General features: G+C 41.0%; 1 protein-coding gene across 1 annotated transcript in view; it reads right to left on the minus strand.

Annotated features, from left to right (window-relative positions):
* The window catches only part of XRCC5 (X-ray repair cross complementing 5), a 98,120-nt gene that overhangs the window by 53,253 nt on the left and 22,823 nt on the right, over nt 1-22,044 (minus strand). The window contains exons 10-13 of the mRNA XM_067740669.1: nt 21,565-21,627; nt 16,979-17,116; nt 16,022-16,112; nt 12,441-12,574 (exon numbers count right to left, since the gene is read on the minus strand). Coding sequence (XP_067596770.1) covers nt 12,441-12,574; nt 16,022-16,112; nt 16,979-17,116; nt 21,565-21,627 — 426 coding nt within the window. The remainder of the gene's footprint in view (nt 1-12,440; nt 12,575-16,021; nt 16,113-16,978; nt 17,117-21,564; nt 21,628-22,044) is intronic.

Raw genomic sequence — 22,044 nt, forward strand, 5'->3', positions numbered from 1 at the left:
CATTCTCTATCATTAAACTTGTCTTATATTTCTTATAGTATTTATCATTATCTAAAACTATCTCATCAATTTTTTAGTTTATCTGTTTGTTACCTCCACTTACCCCTTGAAAGTAGAGATCTTGTTTGTCTTGTCTACTGCTGAATTCCAAGTACTGAAAAGAGCACCCCACACATGATAAGCACCTAAAAGGTACTGGCTGAGTGAATAAAGCGCTCTTTCTCAGAACTCTACAGAAGAGGTGACAGAGGTGTCAGGAAGCAGCACCAGGAGTGGGGCCAAGATCAAGGCCAGGGCAGGTTCTCCGCTGCTCACACAGGTGGAGATCCGGACCGCAAGCCACTCCCATTCAATCACTGATACTGCTTTCAGACTACCAGGCCTTGGCAGTAGTGTTATCTGCCCAGAAAAATAAGTATTCTAAAAGGAGTGCAGGAATGTAATAAAAAAATGAGATAACCGTTAAGAAAAAAAGAAAAAAAATGAAACTCTCAATTCATTGATGTTTTACTCCTCTTGCTAGCAGATAATTCCAAAATTAGGTTGGAGAACAAGGCTCCTATTCCCACCTTTGAACAATTTATATGTTAGTAATTGGAAAGAAAAAAATGGAGCTGAATAGCTCCTGCGATTTTAAAATTACTGTTTCATATCACAAGGTATATGATTTAAACTATTCCATGGATTGTTTTCGTACCCTGTAAAAATGGAAGCTAGACTTTTCGGTTCTAAAAAAATAAAGATACTTGGGCTTAAACAGTAAATGTCATCAAAGAGTCAATGTTCTACAAATTCAGAAAACCCTGAGGTACGTATTAAATAGCAATTTCCTCTAGAAATTTCATGTTCTGCTCCCAATTTCAAGAGACCAACCCCAAGCCTTCCTTCTCCTAGTAAATTCATTGTTTCAGAGCCTGACTCCTGCTTTCTTTTTTTTTTGACTCCTGCTTTCTTTTCCCTAATTATTCTACTTACCTGGAGCATCAATGACATTAGGCCTGTTTAATGAAAAGCAAAAGGCGAAACCACAAAGATCCCAAACCTGTGAATCTACCCCAACCTTCTAATACATAATTCGCAATTCACAGCGCTCACCTTCAGGTCAGTTATTAAAATACCAAAAACAGGACTTCCCTGGTGGCGCAGTGGTTAAGAATCCACCTGCCAGTGCATGGGACATGGGTTCGAGCCCTGGTCTGGGAAGATCCCACATGCCATGGAGCAACTAAGCCCGTGCGCCACAACTACTAAGCCCACATGCCACAACTACTGAAGCCTGTGCGCCTAGAGCCTGTGCTCCACAACAAGAGAAGGCACCGCAATGAGAAGCCAGTGCACCGCAACGAACAGTAGCCCCTGCTCGCCGCAACTAGAGAAAGCGTGCATGCAGCAACGAAGACCCCAATGCAGCCAAAAATAAATAAATAAATAAATTTATTAAAAAAAATAATAAAATACCAAAAACAGCTTACAAAGCCCTAAAGACGTAAGCAGAAATCCAACACCCAACATAGCAGACTACCTCGCAAATACTCTGGAAGATTCTATCTGTGATATCCAAGTGACATTTTTGGGAAAAGAATTCTGAATTCCAGGCAATTCTTTCAAATAGTGTCATCACCCATAAGTCAGTAATAAGGGACCCACAAGAGATGTTCTAAAGCATCATCCTCTCATATTTTCTTAAAGGTCACATTTTAGATAAAGCTAAGTAGGATAAAAATTCAATCAAAAAAATTCCAATTCATTTAAAAAAAAAGGTTATGAGAAAGTGACACTTTTTAGTAGCTGAGAAGCTGAGATCTCAGTCCTCAAACTACTTAATTTCTCCTTTAAGCAACTGTTTTCCTTGATGTGATTTTTACAATTTGAAAAAGACTAGAGGAAAAACTGCAGGCCACTGGTGGCTAGCTTGTAAGTTACTAATATGTTGATTTCAGCAACCCAGTATCAATTATTTAAAAGGCAGTATTAACTGTACACTTGACAAAAGACATATTTTTCAGTATTTCTTTCCAAAATTAGAATTAAATTAACATCTTGCCAACAAGTTGATTACTAACCTCTCCCTCCTTCTGCCCCCTACTCCCAGCTCATTTACTCTTAGTTATAGCTATTTTAAAAGGAAAAAAAAAAGTCTTCCTGGGTCCTACATCCTCCTGTAGCTTCCTGGATCCTCTCTCTCTCTCTTCCCTTCATCAGTAAAGGTTTCTCCTACAGGTACTGTAATCTGGCTAACGCCCCATCACTCTACTCCCACTGGGCCCTCAAAGTCATCAGAGACTTCACTACAAACCCTAAAGGCCCTTTGCCAGGCTCAGCTCTCTTCACCACTGTGCAACGTCTGATTTGTGATTCTTTCCTTTCCAACACTCTTCTAGTTCTTTCTGTCTCTCTGACCTTTTGGGGAGGGTGGAGGTAGGAACACTGTTTCATTTCTGGCAGCTTTTCTGTCTATCCCTAATTGTCCAATCATGGTGGTGTTCAGGACTTCATTCTCCCTCCTTCTCACTCAACAGACTCTCCCAGGTGACCTCATTCACTTCTGTTTCTACCTAAATGAGGAGGACTCTCAAATCTATACATTTAGTCCTGAACGCTCTCCTGGGCTCTGCACCCCTATTTCCAACTTCCCACTGAGTGTCTGTACTGGGACAGCCAACAGATAACTCAAATTTAACACTTGCAAGAATACATGAATTACCTTTTCTGTCTGTTCATTCTATATTCCTTATCATAATTAATGGTGATGTCATCCTTCCTGTCATCCAAGCTAGGATCCTGTTATCTTCAATTCCTATTTCTCATCAACCACCATCCAATCCCTTAAGTCCTATCTACTCTACCTTCTAAATTTTCTCCTCTCCACTCTCCGTCACTGCTTTAATTCAAGTCTTCCTGGGGGCCACTGCAGGTTTCCTAACTGGTCTCTAGTCCATTTCCCATGCCACCATCAGACCTATTTTCTAAAAATCATGTCACCCGCCTGCTGACAAAATCCTTTAGTGATTACCCACTGCCTACAGGATAAAATAAAAACTACTGGCTCTTCGTGACCTGTCTGCTACCTGCTACCTTTTCCACCATTTTCCCATAGAGCCTATTCTCCAGCCAAATGGAACTATTTGTGGATCCCTAAATACATCACACTTCTTTCTGTTTTCTTGCTTTTGCATGTGCTACTTCTTTTGCCTGGCATGCCCACAGCACATCACACACTGCCTTTATTCCTAAATGAAATCTTCCTGAAGTCACTCACCTGCAACAATCTCTCTTTCCTCTTATTCCCACAGTATTGTGTACCCACCACTATTGTGCCTATTGGTTTTCTCTCTCTCTTCTCCTCTCACTCCTCTGGAGGGGTCTTTTCAGATAATGAGCTCATAGTATCACCAGCACGTGATACATTGTTAGTACTCAATAAATATTTGTTTTAGAAAAAGTGAATTCAATTTATACATACCCTAGCAATGATACTTCTTTATACAGACAGGCCATGTTAACAACTCTCCGAGGGGGACCTCCAAGACGGCGGAGGAGTAAGACGCGGAGATCACCTTCCTCCCCACAAATACATCAGAAATACATCTACATGTGGAACAGCTCCTACAGAACACCTACTGAACGCTGGCAGAAGACCTCAGACCTCCCAAAAGGCAAGAAACTCCCCACGTACCTGGGTAGGGCAAAAGAAAAAACAGACACAAAAGAATAGGGACGGGACCTGCACCTCAGGGAGGGAGCTGTGAAGGAGGAAAAGTTTCCACACACTAGGAAGCCCCTTCACTGGCAGAGACGGGGGGTGGTGGGGGGAAGCTTCGGAGCCACGGAGGAGAGCGCAGCAACAGGGGTGCAGAGGGCAAAGTGGGGAGATTCCCTCACAGAGGATCGGTGCCGACCAACACTCACCAGCCCGAGAGCCTTGTCTGCTCACCCGCCGTGATGGGCGGGGGCTGGGAGCTGAGGCTCCGGCTTCGGAGGTCAGATCCCAGGGAGAGGACTGGGGTTGGTGGCATGGACACAGCCTGAAGGGGGCTGGTGCGCCACAGCTAGCCGGGTGGGAGTCTGGGAAAAAGTCTGCACGTGCCGGAGAGGCAAGAAACTGTTGTTTTGTGGTGCGCGAGGAGAGGGGATTCCTTCCCCGTCTGCTGACAGAAGGCAGAGCACTGCCTAAACGAGCTCCAAAGAAGGCCATGAGCCGCGGCTATCAGCTCAGACCCCAGAGATGGGCATGAAACACTAACACTGCTGCTGCAGCCACCAAGAATCCCATGTGCAAGCACAGGTCACTGTCCACACCCCCAACCCCCCAGGAGCCTGTGCAGCCCACCACTGCCAGGGTCCTGTGATCTAGGGACAACTTACCCGGGAGAACAGATGGCGTGCCTCAGGCTGGTGCAATGTCACACTGGCCCTTGCCGCCGCAGGCTCGCCCCGCATTCCAGTTATAACTACCGTACCCCTCCCTCTCCCCAGCATGAGTGAACCAGAGCCCCCTAATCAGCCGCTGCTTTAACACCATCCTGTCTGGATGGGAAAAGATGCCTGAAGGCGACCTACACACAGAGGCACGGCCAAATCCAAAGCTGAACCCCAGGAGCTGTGCGAACAAAGAAGAGAAAGGGAAATCTCTCCCAGCAGCCTCAGGAGCAGCGGATTAAATCTCCACAGTCAACTTGAGGTATGCTGCATCTGTGGAATACTTGAATAGACAACGAATCATCCCAAATTGAGGAGGTGGACTTTGGGAGCAACTGCAGACTTGGGTTTGCTGTCTGCAACTGATTTGTTTCTGATTTTTATGTTTACCTTAGTTTAGTTTTTAGCACTTGTTATCACTGGTGGATTTGTTTATTGGTTTGGTTGCTCTCTTTCTTTATTTAAATTATTTTATATTAGTTTAATAATTTAAAAAATTTTATTGACTGACTGACTGATTTTCCCTTCTTTTTTTCTCCCTTGTCTTCTGAGCCGTGTGGCTGACAGGGTCTTGGTGCTCCAGTCTGGTGTCAGGCCTGAGCCTCTGAGGTGGGAGAGCTGAGTTCAGGACACTGGACCACCAGAGACCTCCCAGCCCCATGTAATTATCAATCGGCCAGAGCTCTCCCAGAGATCTCCGTCTCATTGCTAAGACCCCGCTCCACCCAGTGGCCAGCAAATTCCAGCGCTGGACGCCCCACACCAAACAACTAGTAAGACAGGAAAACAACCTCACCCATTAGCAGAGAGGCTGCCTAAAATCATACTAAGTTCACAGACACCCCAAAACACACCACCAGACGCAGCCCTGCCCACCAGAAACACAAGATCCAGCCCCACCCAACAGAACACAGGCACCAATTCCCTCCACCAGGAAGCCTACCCAAGCCACTGAACCAACCTTACCCACTGGGGGCAGACACCAAAAACAATGGGAACTACAAACCTGCAGCCTGTGAAAAGGAGCCCCCAAACACAGTAAGTTAAACAAAATGAAAAGACACAGAAATAAACAGCAGATGAAGAAGCAAGGTAAAAACCCACCAGACCAAACAAATGAAGAGGAAATAGGCAGTCTACCAGAAAAAGAATTCAGAGTAATGATAGTAAACATGATCCAAATGCTTGGAAATAGAATGAAGAAAATACAAGAAACGTTTAACATGGACCCAGAAGAAAAACAATGATGAACAACACAATAAATAAAATTAAAAATTCTCTAGAAGGAGTCAACAGCAGAATAACTGAGGCAGAAGAACGGATAAGTGACCTGGAAGATAAAATAGTGGAAATAACTACTGCAGAGCAGAATAAAGAAAAAAAAAATGAAAAGAATTCAGGACAGTCCCAGACACCTCTGGGACAACATAAAATGCACCAACATTTGAATTATAGTGGACTCAGGAGAAGAAGAGAAAAAGAAAGGGTCTGAGAAACTATTTGAAGAGATGATAGTTGAAAACTTCCCTAACATGGGAGGGGAAATAGTCAATCAAGTCCAGGAAGCACAGAGAGTCCCATACAGGATAAATCCAAGGAGAAACATGCCAAGACACATACTAATCAAACTATCAAAAGTTAAATACAAAGAAAAAATATTAAAAGCAGCAGGGAAAAGCAACAAATAACATACAAGGGAATCCCCATAAGGTTAAGAGCTGATCTTCCAGCAGAAACTCTGCAAGCCACAAGGGAGTGGAAGGACATATTTAAAGTGATGAAAGGGAAAAACCTACAATGAAGATTACTCTACCCAGCAAGGATCTCATTCAGATGTGATGGAAAAATTAAAACCTTTACAGACAAGCAAAAGCTAAGAGAATTCAGCATAACCAAACCAGCTTTACAACAAATGCTAAAGGAACTTCTCTAGGCAGGAAACACAAGAGAAGGAAAAGACCTACAAAAACAAACCCAAAACAATTAAGAAATGGTAACAGGAACATACATATCGATAATTACCTTAAATGTAAATGGATTAAATGCTCCAACCAAAAGACACAGACGGTCAATGGATACAAAAACAAGATCCATATACATACTGTCTACAAGAGACCCACTTCAGACCTAGGGACACATACAGACTGAAAGTGAAGGGATGGAAAAAGATATTCCATGCAAATGGAAATCAAAAGAAAGCTGGAGCAGCAATTCTCATATCAGACAAAACAGACTTTAAAACAAAGACTATTACAAGAGACAAAGAACACCACATAATGATCAAGGGATAAATCCAAGAAGAAGATATAACAATTGTAAATATTTATGCACCCAACACAGGAGCACCTTAATACATAAGGCAAATGCTAACAGCCATAAAAGGAGAAATCAACAGTAACACAATAACACTGGGGGACTTTAATACCCCACTTTCACCAATGGACAGATCATCAAAAATGAAAATAAATAGGGAAACACAAGCTTTAAATGACACATTAAACAAGAGGGACTTAACTGATGTTTATAGGACATTCCATCCAAAAACAACAGAATACGCTTTCTTCTCAAGTGCTCATGGAACACTCTCCAGGACAGATCATACGTTGGGTAAAAAATCAAACCTTGGTAAATTTAAGAAAATTGAAATCGTATCAAGTATCTTTTCCGACCACACTGCTATGAGACTAGACATAAATTACAGGAAAAAAACCCTGTAAAACATACAAACACATGGAGGCTAAACAATACACTACTAAATAACCAAGAGATCACTGAAGAAATCAAAGAGGAAATCAAGAGATACCTAGAAACAAATGACAATGAAAACACAATGACCCAAAACCTATGGGATGCAGCAAAAGCAGTTCTAACAGGGAAGTTTATAGCAATACAATCCTACCTCAAAAAATAAGAAACATCTCAAACAACCTAATGCTACACCTAAAGTAATTAGAGAAAGAACAAAAAAACCCTAAGAGTTAGCAGAAGGAAAGAAATCATAAAGATCAGATCAGAAATAAATGAACAAGAAATGAAGGTAATGATAGCAAAGATCAATAAAACTAAAAGCTGGTTCTTCGAGAAGACAAACAAAATTGATAAACCATTAGCCAGACTCACCAAGAAAAACGGGGAGAAGACTCAAATCAACAGAATTAGAAATGAAGAAGTAACAACTGACACTGCAGAAATACAAAGGATCATGAGATTACTACAAGCAACTATATGCCAATAAAACAGACAACCTGGAAGAAATGGACAAAATCTTAGAAAAGTACAACCTTCCGAGACTGAACCAGGAAGAAACAGAAAATATAAACAGACCAATCACAAGCACTGCAATTGAAACTGTGATTAAAAATCTTCCAACAAACAAAAGCCCAGGACCAGATGGCTTCACAGGAGAATTCTATCAAACATATAGAGAAGAGCTAACACCTATTCTTCTCAAACTCTTCCAAAATATACCAGAGGGAGGAACACTCCCAAACTCATCCTACGAGGTCACCATCACCCTGATACCAAAACCAGACAAAGATGTCACAAAAGAAAACTACAGGCCAATATCACTGATGAACACATGTAAAAATTCTCAACAAAATACTAGCAAACAGAATCCAACAGCACATTAAAAGGATCATCCACCATGATCAAGTGGGGTTTATCCCAGGAATGCAAGGATTCTTCAGTATATGCAAATAAATCAATGTGATACACCATATTAACAAATTGAAGGAGAAAAACCATATGATCATCTCAATAGATGCAGAAAAAGCTTTCGACAAAATTCAACACCCATTTATGATAAAATCTCCAGAAAGTAGGTATAGAGGGAAACTACCTCAACGTAATAAAGGCCATATATGACAAACCCACAGCCAACATCATTTTCAGTGGTGAAAAACTGAAACCATTTCCTCTAAGATCAGGAACAAGACAAGGTTGCCCACTCTCACCACTATTATTTAACATAGTTTTGGAAGTTTTAGCCACATCAATCAGAGAAGAAAAAGAAATAAAAGGAATCCAAATTGGAAAACAAGAAGTAAAACTGTCACTGTTTGCAGATGACATGATACTATACATAGAGAATCCTAAAGATGCTACCAGAAAACTACTAGAGCTAATCAATGAATTTGTTAAAGTGGAAGGATACAAAATCAATGCACAGAAATCTCTTGCATTCTCATACACTAATAATGAAAAATCAGAAAGAGAAATTAAGGAAACAATCCCATTTACCACTGCAACAAAAAGAATAAAATACCTAGGAATAAACCTACCTAAGGAGACAAAAGACCTGTATGCAAAAAACTATAAGACACTGATGAAAGAAATTAAAGATGATACAAACATCTTCCCTGCCAGGAGGCAGAACATTAGACCTTCCCACTCTGAGCCTACGCAGGACAAAACCTCAATAAACTGGACTGTACATGCAAAGGCAACTTGTGTTAATAAAAATTCTCTTAATTAAGAAAATGCCATTTGTTGTTTTCAAGTACTTAGAACAACAGAAACCAGTGTCAACAGAGGGTGTGGACTGTTTTAATGAAAAAGCAAAAAAAAGTTTAATGAGCACTCTGTATGCAAATAAATTTTGCTAAAGTTTTTTTTTTTTTTGCGGTACGTGGGCCTCTCACTGTTGTGGCCTCTCCCATTGCGGAGCACAGGCTCCGGACGCACAGGCTCAGTGGCCATGGCTCACGGGCCCAGCCGCTCCGTGGCATGTGGGATCCTCCCGGACCGGGGCACGAACCCGTGTCCCCTGCATTGGCAGGCGGACTCTCAACCACTGCATCATGAGGGAAGCCCGCTAAAGTTTTTAAAGAGAAAAAAAAAAGACAATACAAACAGATGGAGAGATATACCATGTTCTTGGATTGGAAGAATCAATATTGTGAAAATGACTATACTCCCCAAAGCAATCTACAGATTCAGTGTCCCTATCAAACTACCAATGGCATTTTTCACAGAATTAGAACAAAAAAATTCACAATTTGTATGGAAACACAAAAGACCCCGAATAGCCAAAGCAATCTTGAGAAAGAAAAACAGAGCTGGAGGAATCAGGCTCCAGGACTTCAGACTATATTGCCAAGCTACAGTAATCAAGACAGTATGGTACTGGCACAAAAACAGAAATATAGATGAATGAAACAGGATAAAAAGCCCAGAGATAAACCCACACAAATATGGTCACCTTATCTTTGATAAAGGAGGCAAGAATATACAATGGAGAAAAGACAGCCTCTTCAATCAGTGGTGCTGGGAAAACTGGACAGCTACATGTCAAAGAATGAAATTAGAACACTCCCTAATGCCATACACAAAAATAAACTCAAAATGGATTAAAGAACTGAATGTAAGGCCAGACACTGTAAGACTCTTGGAGGAAAACATAGGCAGAACAGTCTATGACATAAATCACAGCAAGATCCTTTTTGACCCACCACCTAGAGAAATGGAAATAAAAACAAAAATAAACAAACGGGACATAAGGAAACTTAAAAGCTTTTGCACAGCAGAGGAAACCATAAACAAGATGAGAAGACAACCCTCAGAATGGGAGAAAATACTTGCAAACGAAGGAACTGACAAAGGATTAATCTCCAAGATATACAAGCAGCTCATGCAGCTCAATATCAAAAAAACAAACAACCTGATCCAAAAACAGGCAGAAGAACTAAATAGACATTTCCCTAAAGAAGATATACAGATTGCCAACAAATACATGAAAGGACGCTGAATATCACTAATCATTAGAGAAACGCAAATCTAAACAATAATGAGGTATCATCTCTCACCAGTCAGAATGGCCATCATCAAAAAATCTACAAACAATAAATCCTGGAGACGGTGTGGAAAAAAGGGAACCTTCCTGCACTCTTGGTGGGAATGTTAATTGATACAGCCAATATGGAGAACAGTATGGAGGTTCCTTAAAAAACTAAAAATAGAACTACCATATGACCTAGCAATCCCACTACTGGGCATATACCCTGAGAAAGCAATAATTCAAAAAGAGTCATGTACCACGATGTTCACTGCAGCACTATTTACAATAGCCAGGACATGGAAGCAACCTAAGGGTCCATCGACAGATGAATGGATAAAGAAGATGTGGCACATATATACAATGGAATATTACTCAGCCATAAAAAGAAACGAAATTGAGTTATTTGTAGTGAGGTGGATGGACCTAGAGTCTGTCACATGGAGTGAAGTCAGAAGGAGAAAAACACATACTGTATGCTAACACATATATATGGAATCTAAAAATTAAAAATGGTTCTGATGAACCTACGGACAGGACAGGAATAAAGATGCAGATGTAGAGAACAGACTTGAGGACACGGGGATGGGGAAGGGTAAGCTGGGACGAAGTGAGAGAGTAGCGCTGACATATATACACTACCAAATGTAAAATACATAGCTAGTGGGAAGCAGCTGCATCACATAGGCAGAGCAGCTCGCTCGGTGCTTTGTGACCACCTAGATGGGTGAGATAGGGAGGGTGAGAGGGAGATGCAAGAGGGAGGGGATATGGGGATATATGTATACATATAGGTGATTCACTTTGCTACACAGCAGAAACTAACACAACACTGTAAAACAATTATACTCCAAAAAAGATATTAAAAAAAAATAAAAGAAAAAAAAGAAAAACTCTCCCCTACAAAAGAAAACAAAGTCGGTAGGTTGTAAAAATCAAAGTTGCCAGTTCTTAAAGCTTTAAAAGATAATAATGAAAAAAAAGATAACAATGCCTGCACTTATGGCTTGCATCTGTTCATTAATCCAACAAATATTTGTTGAAGATAATAGTACCTACCCTTGGTATCTGCCAAGTATTAGAAGTTTCTACTTTTCACCATAGTGACCTGTTTTTGCAAGCTTTCCACACCAACTAGTTTGCTCCTCCCTTCTCTACAAATGGCAAAGGCCTTCATGTCTTGAAGTCCACTTGTCAAAAACCGCAAAGAAATGTATACAAGTAATTTATACTTGATTACACCTAGAATACGAAAGTATTCACTGAGTCAGGTCTTGACCTGTTAATCTTCATAGTTCTGATTTTAGAAAAAAAGATTTTTTTTAAATTACAAACATCAAAAAACCAGGCAGTTTCTTCTGAGTAGAAGATCCCTCAAAATCACAACAGGCCCTAACACGACTTGAGTTTGTTAAGGATGCTTTGAGAAATGAGTCAAAAGGGGCAATCAAGGAACTCCCCAACATGCAGCCTCCTTTCCCACCTCCCCGCCTCCCCCCACCTGCCACAGCAGTAGGCCCTCCATTCCCCGAGGGGAAAAGTTTGCCTGGCAAAGCTGCTTGTGATTTTTTTCACCTTTGTGGGGTTCAGAGAAGCTTATGTCCTGCTTTCATCAGGTTATTCCAGGGTTGGGATAACCCTACCACTTCATCCTTGGTCCATCCCTCCCCTTCCTTCACACAAATCAGCTCTCTTGTCAAGTTACCCAGCTTCCCTTAATCCAATGTCCATCTTCTAATTCCTTTGTACCAAGACTCAGAAATTTATATTTTTCTTTATTTTAGCTACTCTTTAATAAGTTCATACTATAACCTCTCTGACCTCTAAAACTTCTTCCCTAATAGTGGTTACATATTACACAGTTCATAAAAACCTCCCTCCTATTTGGATATTAAAAAAAAAAAAACAAGGAAAAGCCTCATTCACATAAAACAGAGGAAGAAACCCAGTAAAAAGCATAAAAGAAGAATCTGCTTTTTATTTAGCCCTCTTTTTTAAAAAAAAAAAAAATCTAGCCTTCTCCCAGAAAAAAAATTAAAAACATCCTAACTTTACTTCTTTCTTTCTAAAAGCTCAGAGTATTTTTTTAAATCTTTTTTCAGTAGGTAGAGAAAGGTGTTATTCTTCCATTAAATAGACAGAGCAACTGAGCCCTCAGTTTGATTGGGACCAGCCAATTACCCTAACTTCACTTAGCTCTCTTTCATCTAAAAAAAGTATGACTGGTTCACCTTTCCTCTCTCACCTGAAATAATCTCTGAAATTGAGGATTTGGGATTTTGCTGGTTGGAAATAAGTCTTCAATGGTGCCCTCCTCTTCATCTTTCTTTACCAAGCTCATGGAGTCAATCAAAGCATCAACAGCACTCAACTGCGCCTCTAAGACAAGGATAAACAGAGCAGCAAAAGGAAATAATGATTAGTCTCCAAAACAAATGCTTTCCATTCACAGATATTCACAGCAATACTGGCAGGATATTCAGTCCTGGCCCTGCCAAAAATACTCTCTAGTTATGCAAATCATTTCTTTACTTGAGCCTCGGTTTTCTTATTTGCAAAGAGAGCTATTTAGAGTAGCTGGTCTTTTAGGTACTTCCCAGCTCTAATGAACTTGTGATAGTGGAATATCCTATCAAAAGCAAAAGAGTTTGTTCGAGAAAAATGCACCAGAGCCATACAAAACCCACCTTCCATATGCTAATTCAAAATACTCAGTATTCATTGAGTTGACATTAAAAAAACTGGTAACTGGCAAAGGAGAATAACATTAAAAAAGAAAAGGAAAATGCCTTTGGAAATGAAGCATTAGCTTTATAAGGATTTAACATTACCTGTATCAGAGTATACCAACTTAACAGGAAGACGCCATTGGACCAGAGTGAGTGGATTCCTTTACAGTCTCCCCAAGTCAGAATGAGTTCTTTCCTCTCACAAACCTCATGGCGCTAATCACACAGACCTGCGTGCATGTCTTTTTTTTTCAATCTTTTTTTAAATTGAAGTATAATTGATCTATAACACTACGTTAGTTCCAGGTGTACAACGTAGTGATTCAATATTTCTATACATTACAAAGTGACCAACATGATAAGTCTAGTTACCATCTGTCACCATACAAAGTTATTACAATATTATAGACTATATTCCCCATGCTGTACATTTTATCCCTGTGACTTATTTGTAACTACAAGTTGGTACCTCTTAATCCCCCTCACCTATTTCACTCATCCCCTTACTCCACTCCACTCTAGCAACCCCCCAGTTTGTTCTCTGTATCTAAGAGTCTGTTTCTGTTTTATTTGTTCATGTTTTGTTTTTTAGATTCCACATTTAAGTAAAATCATATGGTATTTGTCTTTCCCTGTTGGACTTATTTCACCTAGGTCCATCCATGTTGTCGCAAATGGCAAGATTTCATTCTTTTTTTATGGCTAAGTAATACTCCATTCTCTCTCTCTCTCTCTCTGTGTGTGTGTGTGTGTGTGTGTGTGTGTGTATCACATCTTCTTTGTCCATTCATTTATTGATGGACACTTAGGTTGCTCCCATAACTTGGCTACTGTAAATAATGTGGCAATGAACATAGGCATGCATATATCTTTTTGAGTTCGTGTTTTTGTTTTCTTTGGGAAAATACCCAGGAGTAGAACTGCTGGATCATATGGTAGTTCTAGTTTTTAATTTTTTGGGAAACTTCCATACTGTTTTACATAGTGGCTGTACCAATTTACATTCCAACAACAGTGCTCAAGGGTTCCCTTTTCTCCACATCCTTGCAAACACATGTTATTTGTTGTCTTTTTGATGCTAGCTATTCTGACAGGTGTGGTTTTAATTTGCATTTCCCTAATGATTAGTGATGCTGAGCATCTTTTCATGTGTCTGTTGGCCACGCGTATGTATGTCTTCTTTGGAAAAAAGTCCTGCATACATGTCTTACCCCACTCCATTCAAATTCTAAGGATCTCGAGAGCAGAAACATGATGTCCTCTTCTTTATGTCTAATACCAGATAGGAAGCAAGTTCTCCCCGATAAAAATCGACCAAGTCAGTGAAAACGACACAGTCCAAAGCAATATGGATGAAAGGCAACTCTCCCAAAAATGCTTCTACCCAAACTGCCACGTGTAACTTTCATTCTGCTGATTCATACAGCAGTTCAGCTATTAAAACCGAAGTGCTATTTTGGGATCATTCACAGTCACTAGGCAAAAGGCGGAAAAGAGTAAGCAGTTCCTAAAAGTTCATTATGCTTCTATTCTTCACCTTTTCAAACATCCCTTTTGGACAGCTACTACAAAATGAACGAGCATACAGATATTTATCACGAGACATTTCTATCCCATTTTTGGAGTTTCCAAGGGAGGTTTCAGGTACCATCTCAAGCTGACTACTGCAGTGTCCACCCGGTAATAGGAAGCAGGTGGTACCTGTGCGGGTGAATATTTGGTGATTTCCATCTGCTATGACAGGCGAGTATCAGGCCAGACTACGCTGGCATTACACACCCCTACATAAATGCTGACTTGGGAAATATGCCAAACAATTTTAATGATCCGTTTTTCCAATGGAGCAAATGCAAACAAAAATGTCACAGAACTCACTCAATATAAAGCAACAGATCGAAAAATATTTAATGTTTTAGATCCTGAGTGATATATATCTATACGGTAATCTCTCAACAAAGTTCTCTTCTTTAAATGTTCTTCTCATTTAAAGTTTGGAATTACCAAGAGGAAGAGACAGAATACTGTAACACGCTGGCACTCTCTACACATTCAAGTCCATGCCTGGTTCCACGTGATGCAGAGAGACTCATTTCTGGAAGGTAAAGATACAAGCCCTAGGGGCCCATTTGATTCTTAGCTTTTGCCCTGCACACTGCTCCCAAAGTACAGAGGGCACCCAGTTCTGAGACTCACCTCACAATTCCCTAATCCTACACTGATGCATATTTAAACTTGTCAACTAAAACATCTACTCATCATTCTGTGTTCTTTTTGGTATGTTCTCTACATTCAGCCCACTGGTATATCTTGCGATAACTGTCGTAAACTGTGAGATTTCTGGAAGACAGGATCTGTGTGTGTGAGAATCACTCTGGGTAGCACCCTGATATTTGCAGCCAGATGCTTAATAAAGACCTCTTCTCATTAAGCTCCCAGTAACTCCTGGAACAGGACTTGCACTGATAATGTAAACTGTGAAGAAAGGGCAAAGAGAAAAGGGCATCTACAGCACTGTCACTTTTTGGTTAAAGTTACATCATATTTTACATAGGACACTAGTCACAGGTTTGATACCACATGTCAGTTCACTTCAGTAGAGGGCAAACCTTCTGCTCACAATTAAAGAATGTACATCCATTTCCAGCAAGCTGCTCCCCAGATACAAGCTCTAAGTCAGAAGGGGGAAACTAGACAATGTTTGGAGCAAACCTATCCCTGCTACTGGAAAAAAATCACCTTCATCATTACCATATATGAGTGTGACTGGAATCCAACTACAGTTGACCCTTGAACAACGTGGGTTTGAACTGCTCAGATACACTTATATGTGGATTATAAGTATATATGTACATTACTACACAATCTGAGATTGTTTGAATCTGCAGATACAGAACCATGGATACCGAGGGCCAACTGTAAAGCTATACGTGGACTTTCGACTGGGGGGAGTGGTGCCCCTAACCTCTTCGTTGTTCAAGGGTCAACTGTAACTCCACCCTGTGAAATCCTAGCCCCAAACCATGACTAAAGGCAGGTGATTTCCCCAAAACAATCTGTGTTTAGAGCCAATCAGTGAGCAAAATGGAAATAAACTCACCTGTGGGAGTGCATTTCCTATTATTTTTCAAGGATGAAAACATGTACTGCCGCAAGTCTTCCATGAAAGGCAGCTGTACGTACACCAAACACTAATGAGAAAGAGTGGAGGTAAAAACAGAAACAACCGAATTAATGGAAAAAATTTAAAGTTGATCTCAAACACTGTGAAAGTGGCACAACAAAAGGATTTCAAAAATCAGACGGCTCAAGTCTGGGACATGGAGAATAAAGTGTTCCGATTTCTGTGATTAGCTGTACACAACTGCAAACAGTACAAAGAATGTTAAACATAAAAGAAACGCTTAAAAGAAAGACTATCAAAGAATACCTACAAAATGCATGACCAACACAACAAATGAGAGAGTCAAGGTGACTGGCAAGCTGATGTGGAAGTCAAGATATCTGCCTTCTCGTTCCATTTCTGCTACAGTGAGTTCTCTGAGAAACGGGAAATGGCGAGGGATCTAGACCTGTATTTTAAACAGGAGAGCCCTAGGAAAACGGAACTTCACCAGGATCACAAGAAAATCACACCCTCAACCTTTATCTACACTAAAGGCTGTTGTAGAAAGGGAGGTAATCTGTACTCCCTTTAGGTTCTGAGAAGTCAAGAAGGATGAGAATGGAGAGAAGGTCCCTGGACTGGGCAAACAGAAGATCACGGTTAATGTTTACTGATTTGATTTAATAAGAAGCTCTTTGCATCCTCTTATAATTCACGTCCTTTCACTGCATCTGAAAGTGTGGTTCACAGACCAGCAGCAACAGCATTACGTGGGAGTTGGTGAGAAATGCAGAATCTCAGGACCCCACCCCAGACCTACAAAATCAGAAACTGCATTTTAACAAGATCCCCCAAGTAATTCTCATGCACGTTAACAGTTAAGAAGCATTGTTTAGAATAAAGGAACTGAAGGGAAAAAAATTAATATGAATAAAAGACCTGCAGGTTTACCTCATAGGCGTCCCTGATATAAGGAAAAGCCACGCCAACTTGAGGATTAGCTCTTCTGTCATAAGCATATCGAACTACGGCCACCATGTCCAATTCATCCAAAGCATGAATCAGGGAGGAAAGGGCAACTGCTGCCGCCTAGTAAGAAAGATGCATGCGTTAACACATATCAAACACGTGAGGATTTCCACAGCACAATACTTACAAGATGGTTATTCGCTTTCTTCCTGTTTTAGATTTTAAGTGCCCCTCTAACCACTTTAAGGCTACACTGTACACATCTGCATTTAATCACATTTACTGAACCTCTTCTGGAACTTTTCTTCATTATCTTCTCTTATTCCTTCAATTTTCCTTCTCCTCTGAATTCACACCCTCACTATAAACAAAACCTTTCTTGGCCCCTCTCTCCACAAATTAGTATCTATAACTTTCTTTCCCTTCATCTTTACATTTCATGAAATAATAATCTTGCTGTTTCACTGCTTAGACCACAATTATTCTTCAATCTAATCAAGCTACTGACCCACTTCCTTACTGAAATTATCCTCTGAAGTCCCCCATGATCTCCAAATTGCCTAACTCTTAGTCCGCATTCTATTTGCTTGATCTATCAGTAGCAGCTGACCATCCCTCTTTCTCTACACTTTCTCCTTCTTTGGCTTCAGAAACAACACTCTGCCCTGTTATTCTACTTCTGTACACCACTCCTCCCCCAGCTCTTCTGTTCTTCCAACTAATCTTGAAATTCTGCTCTTGGCCTTTCTCTCCTCCTCTCACTCTAAAACTCTACTTTCGCGACTATTTATTTTATCCAGTCCCATGAGTTGATGAATCAAAAGTCTGTATATTCAGCTTTAAAACTCTCCCAAGGGACTTCCCTGGTGGTGCAGTGGTTAAGAATCCACCTGCCAGTGCAGGAGACACGGGTTCGAGCCCTGGTCTGGGAAGATGCCACATGCCGCAGAGCAACCAAGCTCGTGCGCCACAACTACTGAGCCTGTGCTCTACAGCCTGCGAGCCACAACTACTGAGCCTGCGTTCCACAACTATTGAAGCCTGCATGCCTAGAGCCCGTGCTCTGCAACAAGAGAAACCATCGCAATGAGAAGCCCACGCACCGCAATGAAGAGCAGCCCCCGCTCGCCCCAACTAGAGAAAGCCCGTGCACAGCAACAAAGACCAATGCAGCCAAAAATAAGTAAATAAATTTTTAAAAAAGATTAAAAAAAAAACTCTCCCGAGATCCAGGCTTATATTGCCCACTAGTTGGTAGATAACTCGTACAGTTATACCTTAGGTATCTCAAACTATCCATGACCAAAACTAAGCTTCCTGTCTTCCCCCTCTTCTCCTCCTGTGCTCCCTGCTTCCACTAACACCACCTCCCAGTCAACCAAATGAGAAGCCCTACAGCTGATGATGCCTGCCTACAGTCCCTCACCTTCAAGTGTTCACCACACTCTACCAAGTCTACCTCTATGCCGTCTTTCAAATTCTATCTGTTCTGTTCCATCACTGCCTCCCCTGTTCCTAGAGCTGATCACGTCACCCTCTTCCATAAAAACCTCCAAGGGTTCCTCTATCCCTGCCTCGGTAGAGCTGATCATTATTCACGGGCAAGTCTTGTACCCTCCCACCTCAGTAGCTTTTTGCTTGTACAGTTCCCTCCTCACTAGAATGCTCTCTCCAAATCTCTGGCTCTCAAGCTTCTAACCCATTTTCAAGGCCCAGTAAATTGACAAGCTCCCCATTTCAGATTTGCTTCACTCAGCTCTCTCCCTCTCCATAACTCCCCCAAAACTTTGTACTTTTCTCAGTGTTACAGCTAACCCTTATCAAAGTTAGCTATGTGTATTCCCATCTCCTCCACTAAAAACCTATGACATCAATACCTAGTCATCAAAATCCTCTACAGATTTCATGACAGATTGATTACCTTTTCAGTTCAATTCAAGGAATATTTACTTTGTGCCTACTCTTGGCTAAGCACTATCTTAGGCAATGTAAGAAAACATAGTTGAGTCCCTGATCTCACTGAGCTTCTTTACTAGCAGAAATGAGATGTGTACCAAGTACAGAATGTATATATTCTAACAAGTCCCATAAGAGAGGCCAGATAAGCACGACGACGAAGTGATTAGAAGAGATTACTTTCAATTTGTTTGCAAGTTTTTATTTAGGTGTCTTTGATAGGACCAACTGGGATACTTAAAGAAGGAAGGATGGGGCTTCCCTGGTGGCGCAGTGGTTGAGAGTCCGCCTGCTGATGCAGGGGACACGGGGTCGTGCCCCAGTCCGGGAAGATCCCACATGCCGCAGAGCGGCTGGGCCCGTGAGCCATGGCCGCTGAGCCTGTGTGTCCGGAGCCTGTGCTCTGCAACAGGAGAGGCCACAACAGTGAGAGGCCCGCGTACCGCAAAAAAAAAAAAAAAAAAAAAAAAGAAGGAAGGATGGGGTCCGGAATGGAACACCATATTACACCCGTGGGAAACTCAACTAAAGCTCCATTTCCTTCCCTTTCTCTCCTCCTGTTCTCTTCCACATAGTGAAAACCAGCACATAAAAATGTAGATTCTCCATACAAAAAAAATTATATGCTAATGACCAGAGAAAACATTTTTTTTTTTGCGGTACGCGGGCCTCTCACTGTTGTGGCCTCTCCCGTTGCAGAGCACAGGCTCCGGACGCGCAGGCTCAGCGGCCGTGGCTCACGGGCCCAGCCGCTCCGCAGCATGTGGGATCTTCCCGGACCGGGGCACGAACCCGTGTCCCCTGAACCAGCAGGCGGACTCTCAACCACTGCGCCACTAGAGAAGCCCAAGAGAAAACATTTTTAAAAAGGAATATATTCATAGAATCACAGAATATTTGAGCTGAAAAACAAAAGTATTCATCTAGTTTAACAACCTACATGATGAAGGAATTCCCTTCCTAACATCTGATTGTTGAGACTCTGCTTAGAAACTTACAGGAATGGGGATCTGACCATCTCACAAGGAACCAATCCATCTGGAGACAGTAATCTTTGTTGATAAAATAATTCTTCATCTTGAACAAAATGACCACTTGTTGGTTCCAATTTACCCTCTGGTAGGAAGCATAGTTTAGTTTCTATTCCATATGATAATCCTCTAAGTATCTGAAGAAGGCTATTGTCTCTCATCCCTCCTACTCCCCTGCCTACCTACACAAGTCTTCTCCATGCAATCTTTTACTCAAAGTCCTCATATGACATAGTTTCTTTACTCCCCTGCTTATCTCATAGCCCCAATTAGTTAATATTATTCTTTGACTATGACATCAAGAACTGACACCAAAGAGTAGCCCTTTGCCATCAGTAGATGAAGTTGTTTTTTCTTTAGTGACTCAAAGTGACCCTGTGATCTATAGGGTCTGTATGAGGCTGGATTTGAATTATGCAAGTCACAATGCTGCCCTGACCTGAGCTAGCAAGTCTAGAGAATCATACGTGTCAACACAGCTTTGTGATATGATTTTCCTTACTGCATACCCAGCAATCACATGAAGTGACCAGAATTTTCTTTGGGTAAAGGGACAGTAAGTTGGAGTTAAAACCTCAGCAGAAGTGAAAAACGCAGTTAAGTTGTGTTGACAATAGATACTAGAACTGCCTGATTCCCATTAGGATTTGATTCAGGAGAAATCCATGAACTAGGATTCTCAAATTTGAGGATTCATGTACAACTACTGTGCTTTAATGAATCCATTTAACACTGAGTGGAAGCCAAGAATTTTCCTCTTAATTTTACTGTTCTAATAGAACAATGGCATATCCATTCACTAACTCAGCAGCCAGCTACCCTTCAGAAGTGAGGAGAAAAAGAGGACTAGATCACTTATATCATCACCCTTCCCCCGACCCCAAACAAGCCATCTACATCCAGTTTACCAGTTGCAAATGCAAGTAACTTCTGGAACATGGAGACCTAAGTAGTCTTAAACAGACACTGGATGGTAATCTTCCAGTTAACATCAAAATCTCCAAGGAAATAACAAGTTCTTACTTGAAGACTACATAGAAAATATTTATAGAGAGGGCAGGTGTGAGTGTAGGATGAAAGAGTCACGGGCTGTTAGCTAGGCAGAAACCAGCCTGAAAACAGAATCTCTTGCGGATGTAAGAAAATAATGAAAAGAAAGAGGTAAGGGGGATAAGACAAATTTCTCAATGATGGAAGTAGTCCCGTGAGTCAGTGAAGCTCATCTTCAGGTTGCTTAAGCCAGCACTAAATGTTCTGTTTATGAAAATGAAAATGTTTACCTGACCCCAACCTTCCTGAACCTGTGACCATGAGATCCCCATACCTAAATGTATTTGTTCAAATGTTTTTGTTTTTAATACTCACCTGATCTCCAATTGCAGAACTATGTCCTCAGGCCTTGTGCTCATGCTATGACAAATTCATTTATCATTTCCCCATTTTCAGAGTTAAAGGTCAGTGAATTTTCCCACTGCTATTGGAAGAATTAATGTCATTTTAAACTATAAAAGTCCCAAACAACTCACTTAAAATGACAATTCAATTCTACGGCACTACCTCAAAGACCTACTGTCAACTCACCTCATCATCTTTTGTTGCAAAGACCTTCAGAACTTGATTTCCCATAAAATATTTCATGTGGACCTACAAGAGGAAGTGAGGAAGAGAACTGGTTTCGATCCAAAATAAGTAACACAGAAAACCATAATGCCACACATTACTAGGAAATTACATTCAAAATGCTCTTACCGGAAAACATTCACAGGTACTAGAAACAACTAACTATTTGAGGTTCAAATCACTTAAACACAACAAATATATGAGGGCCTAGTTTATGTCAAACATTGTTCTGGGCACTATAAACACAATAATGAATAGGATGTAGCCTTGTCTTGAGGAGTGTAGATAAATATGAAATTAACTGCGGTGGAGTATTACCAGACAGTGCTACCAGCCCACAAGAGTACAGTATTATAGTTCAGTGCTACAAGAGCACATAAGAAGGGCAGCTATCTTAGTCATGAGGTGTCAGCGAAGGCTTCTGCAAATGGTGACACCTAA

Source organism: Pseudorca crassidens, chromosome 6 (assembly GCF_039906515.1).
Source record: "Pseudorca crassidens isolate mPseCra1 chromosome 6, mPseCra1.hap1, whole genome shotgun sequence".
NCBI classification, from domain to species: domain Eukaryota; kingdom Metazoa; phylum Chordata; class Mammalia; order Artiodactyla; family Delphinidae; genus Pseudorca; species Pseudorca crassidens.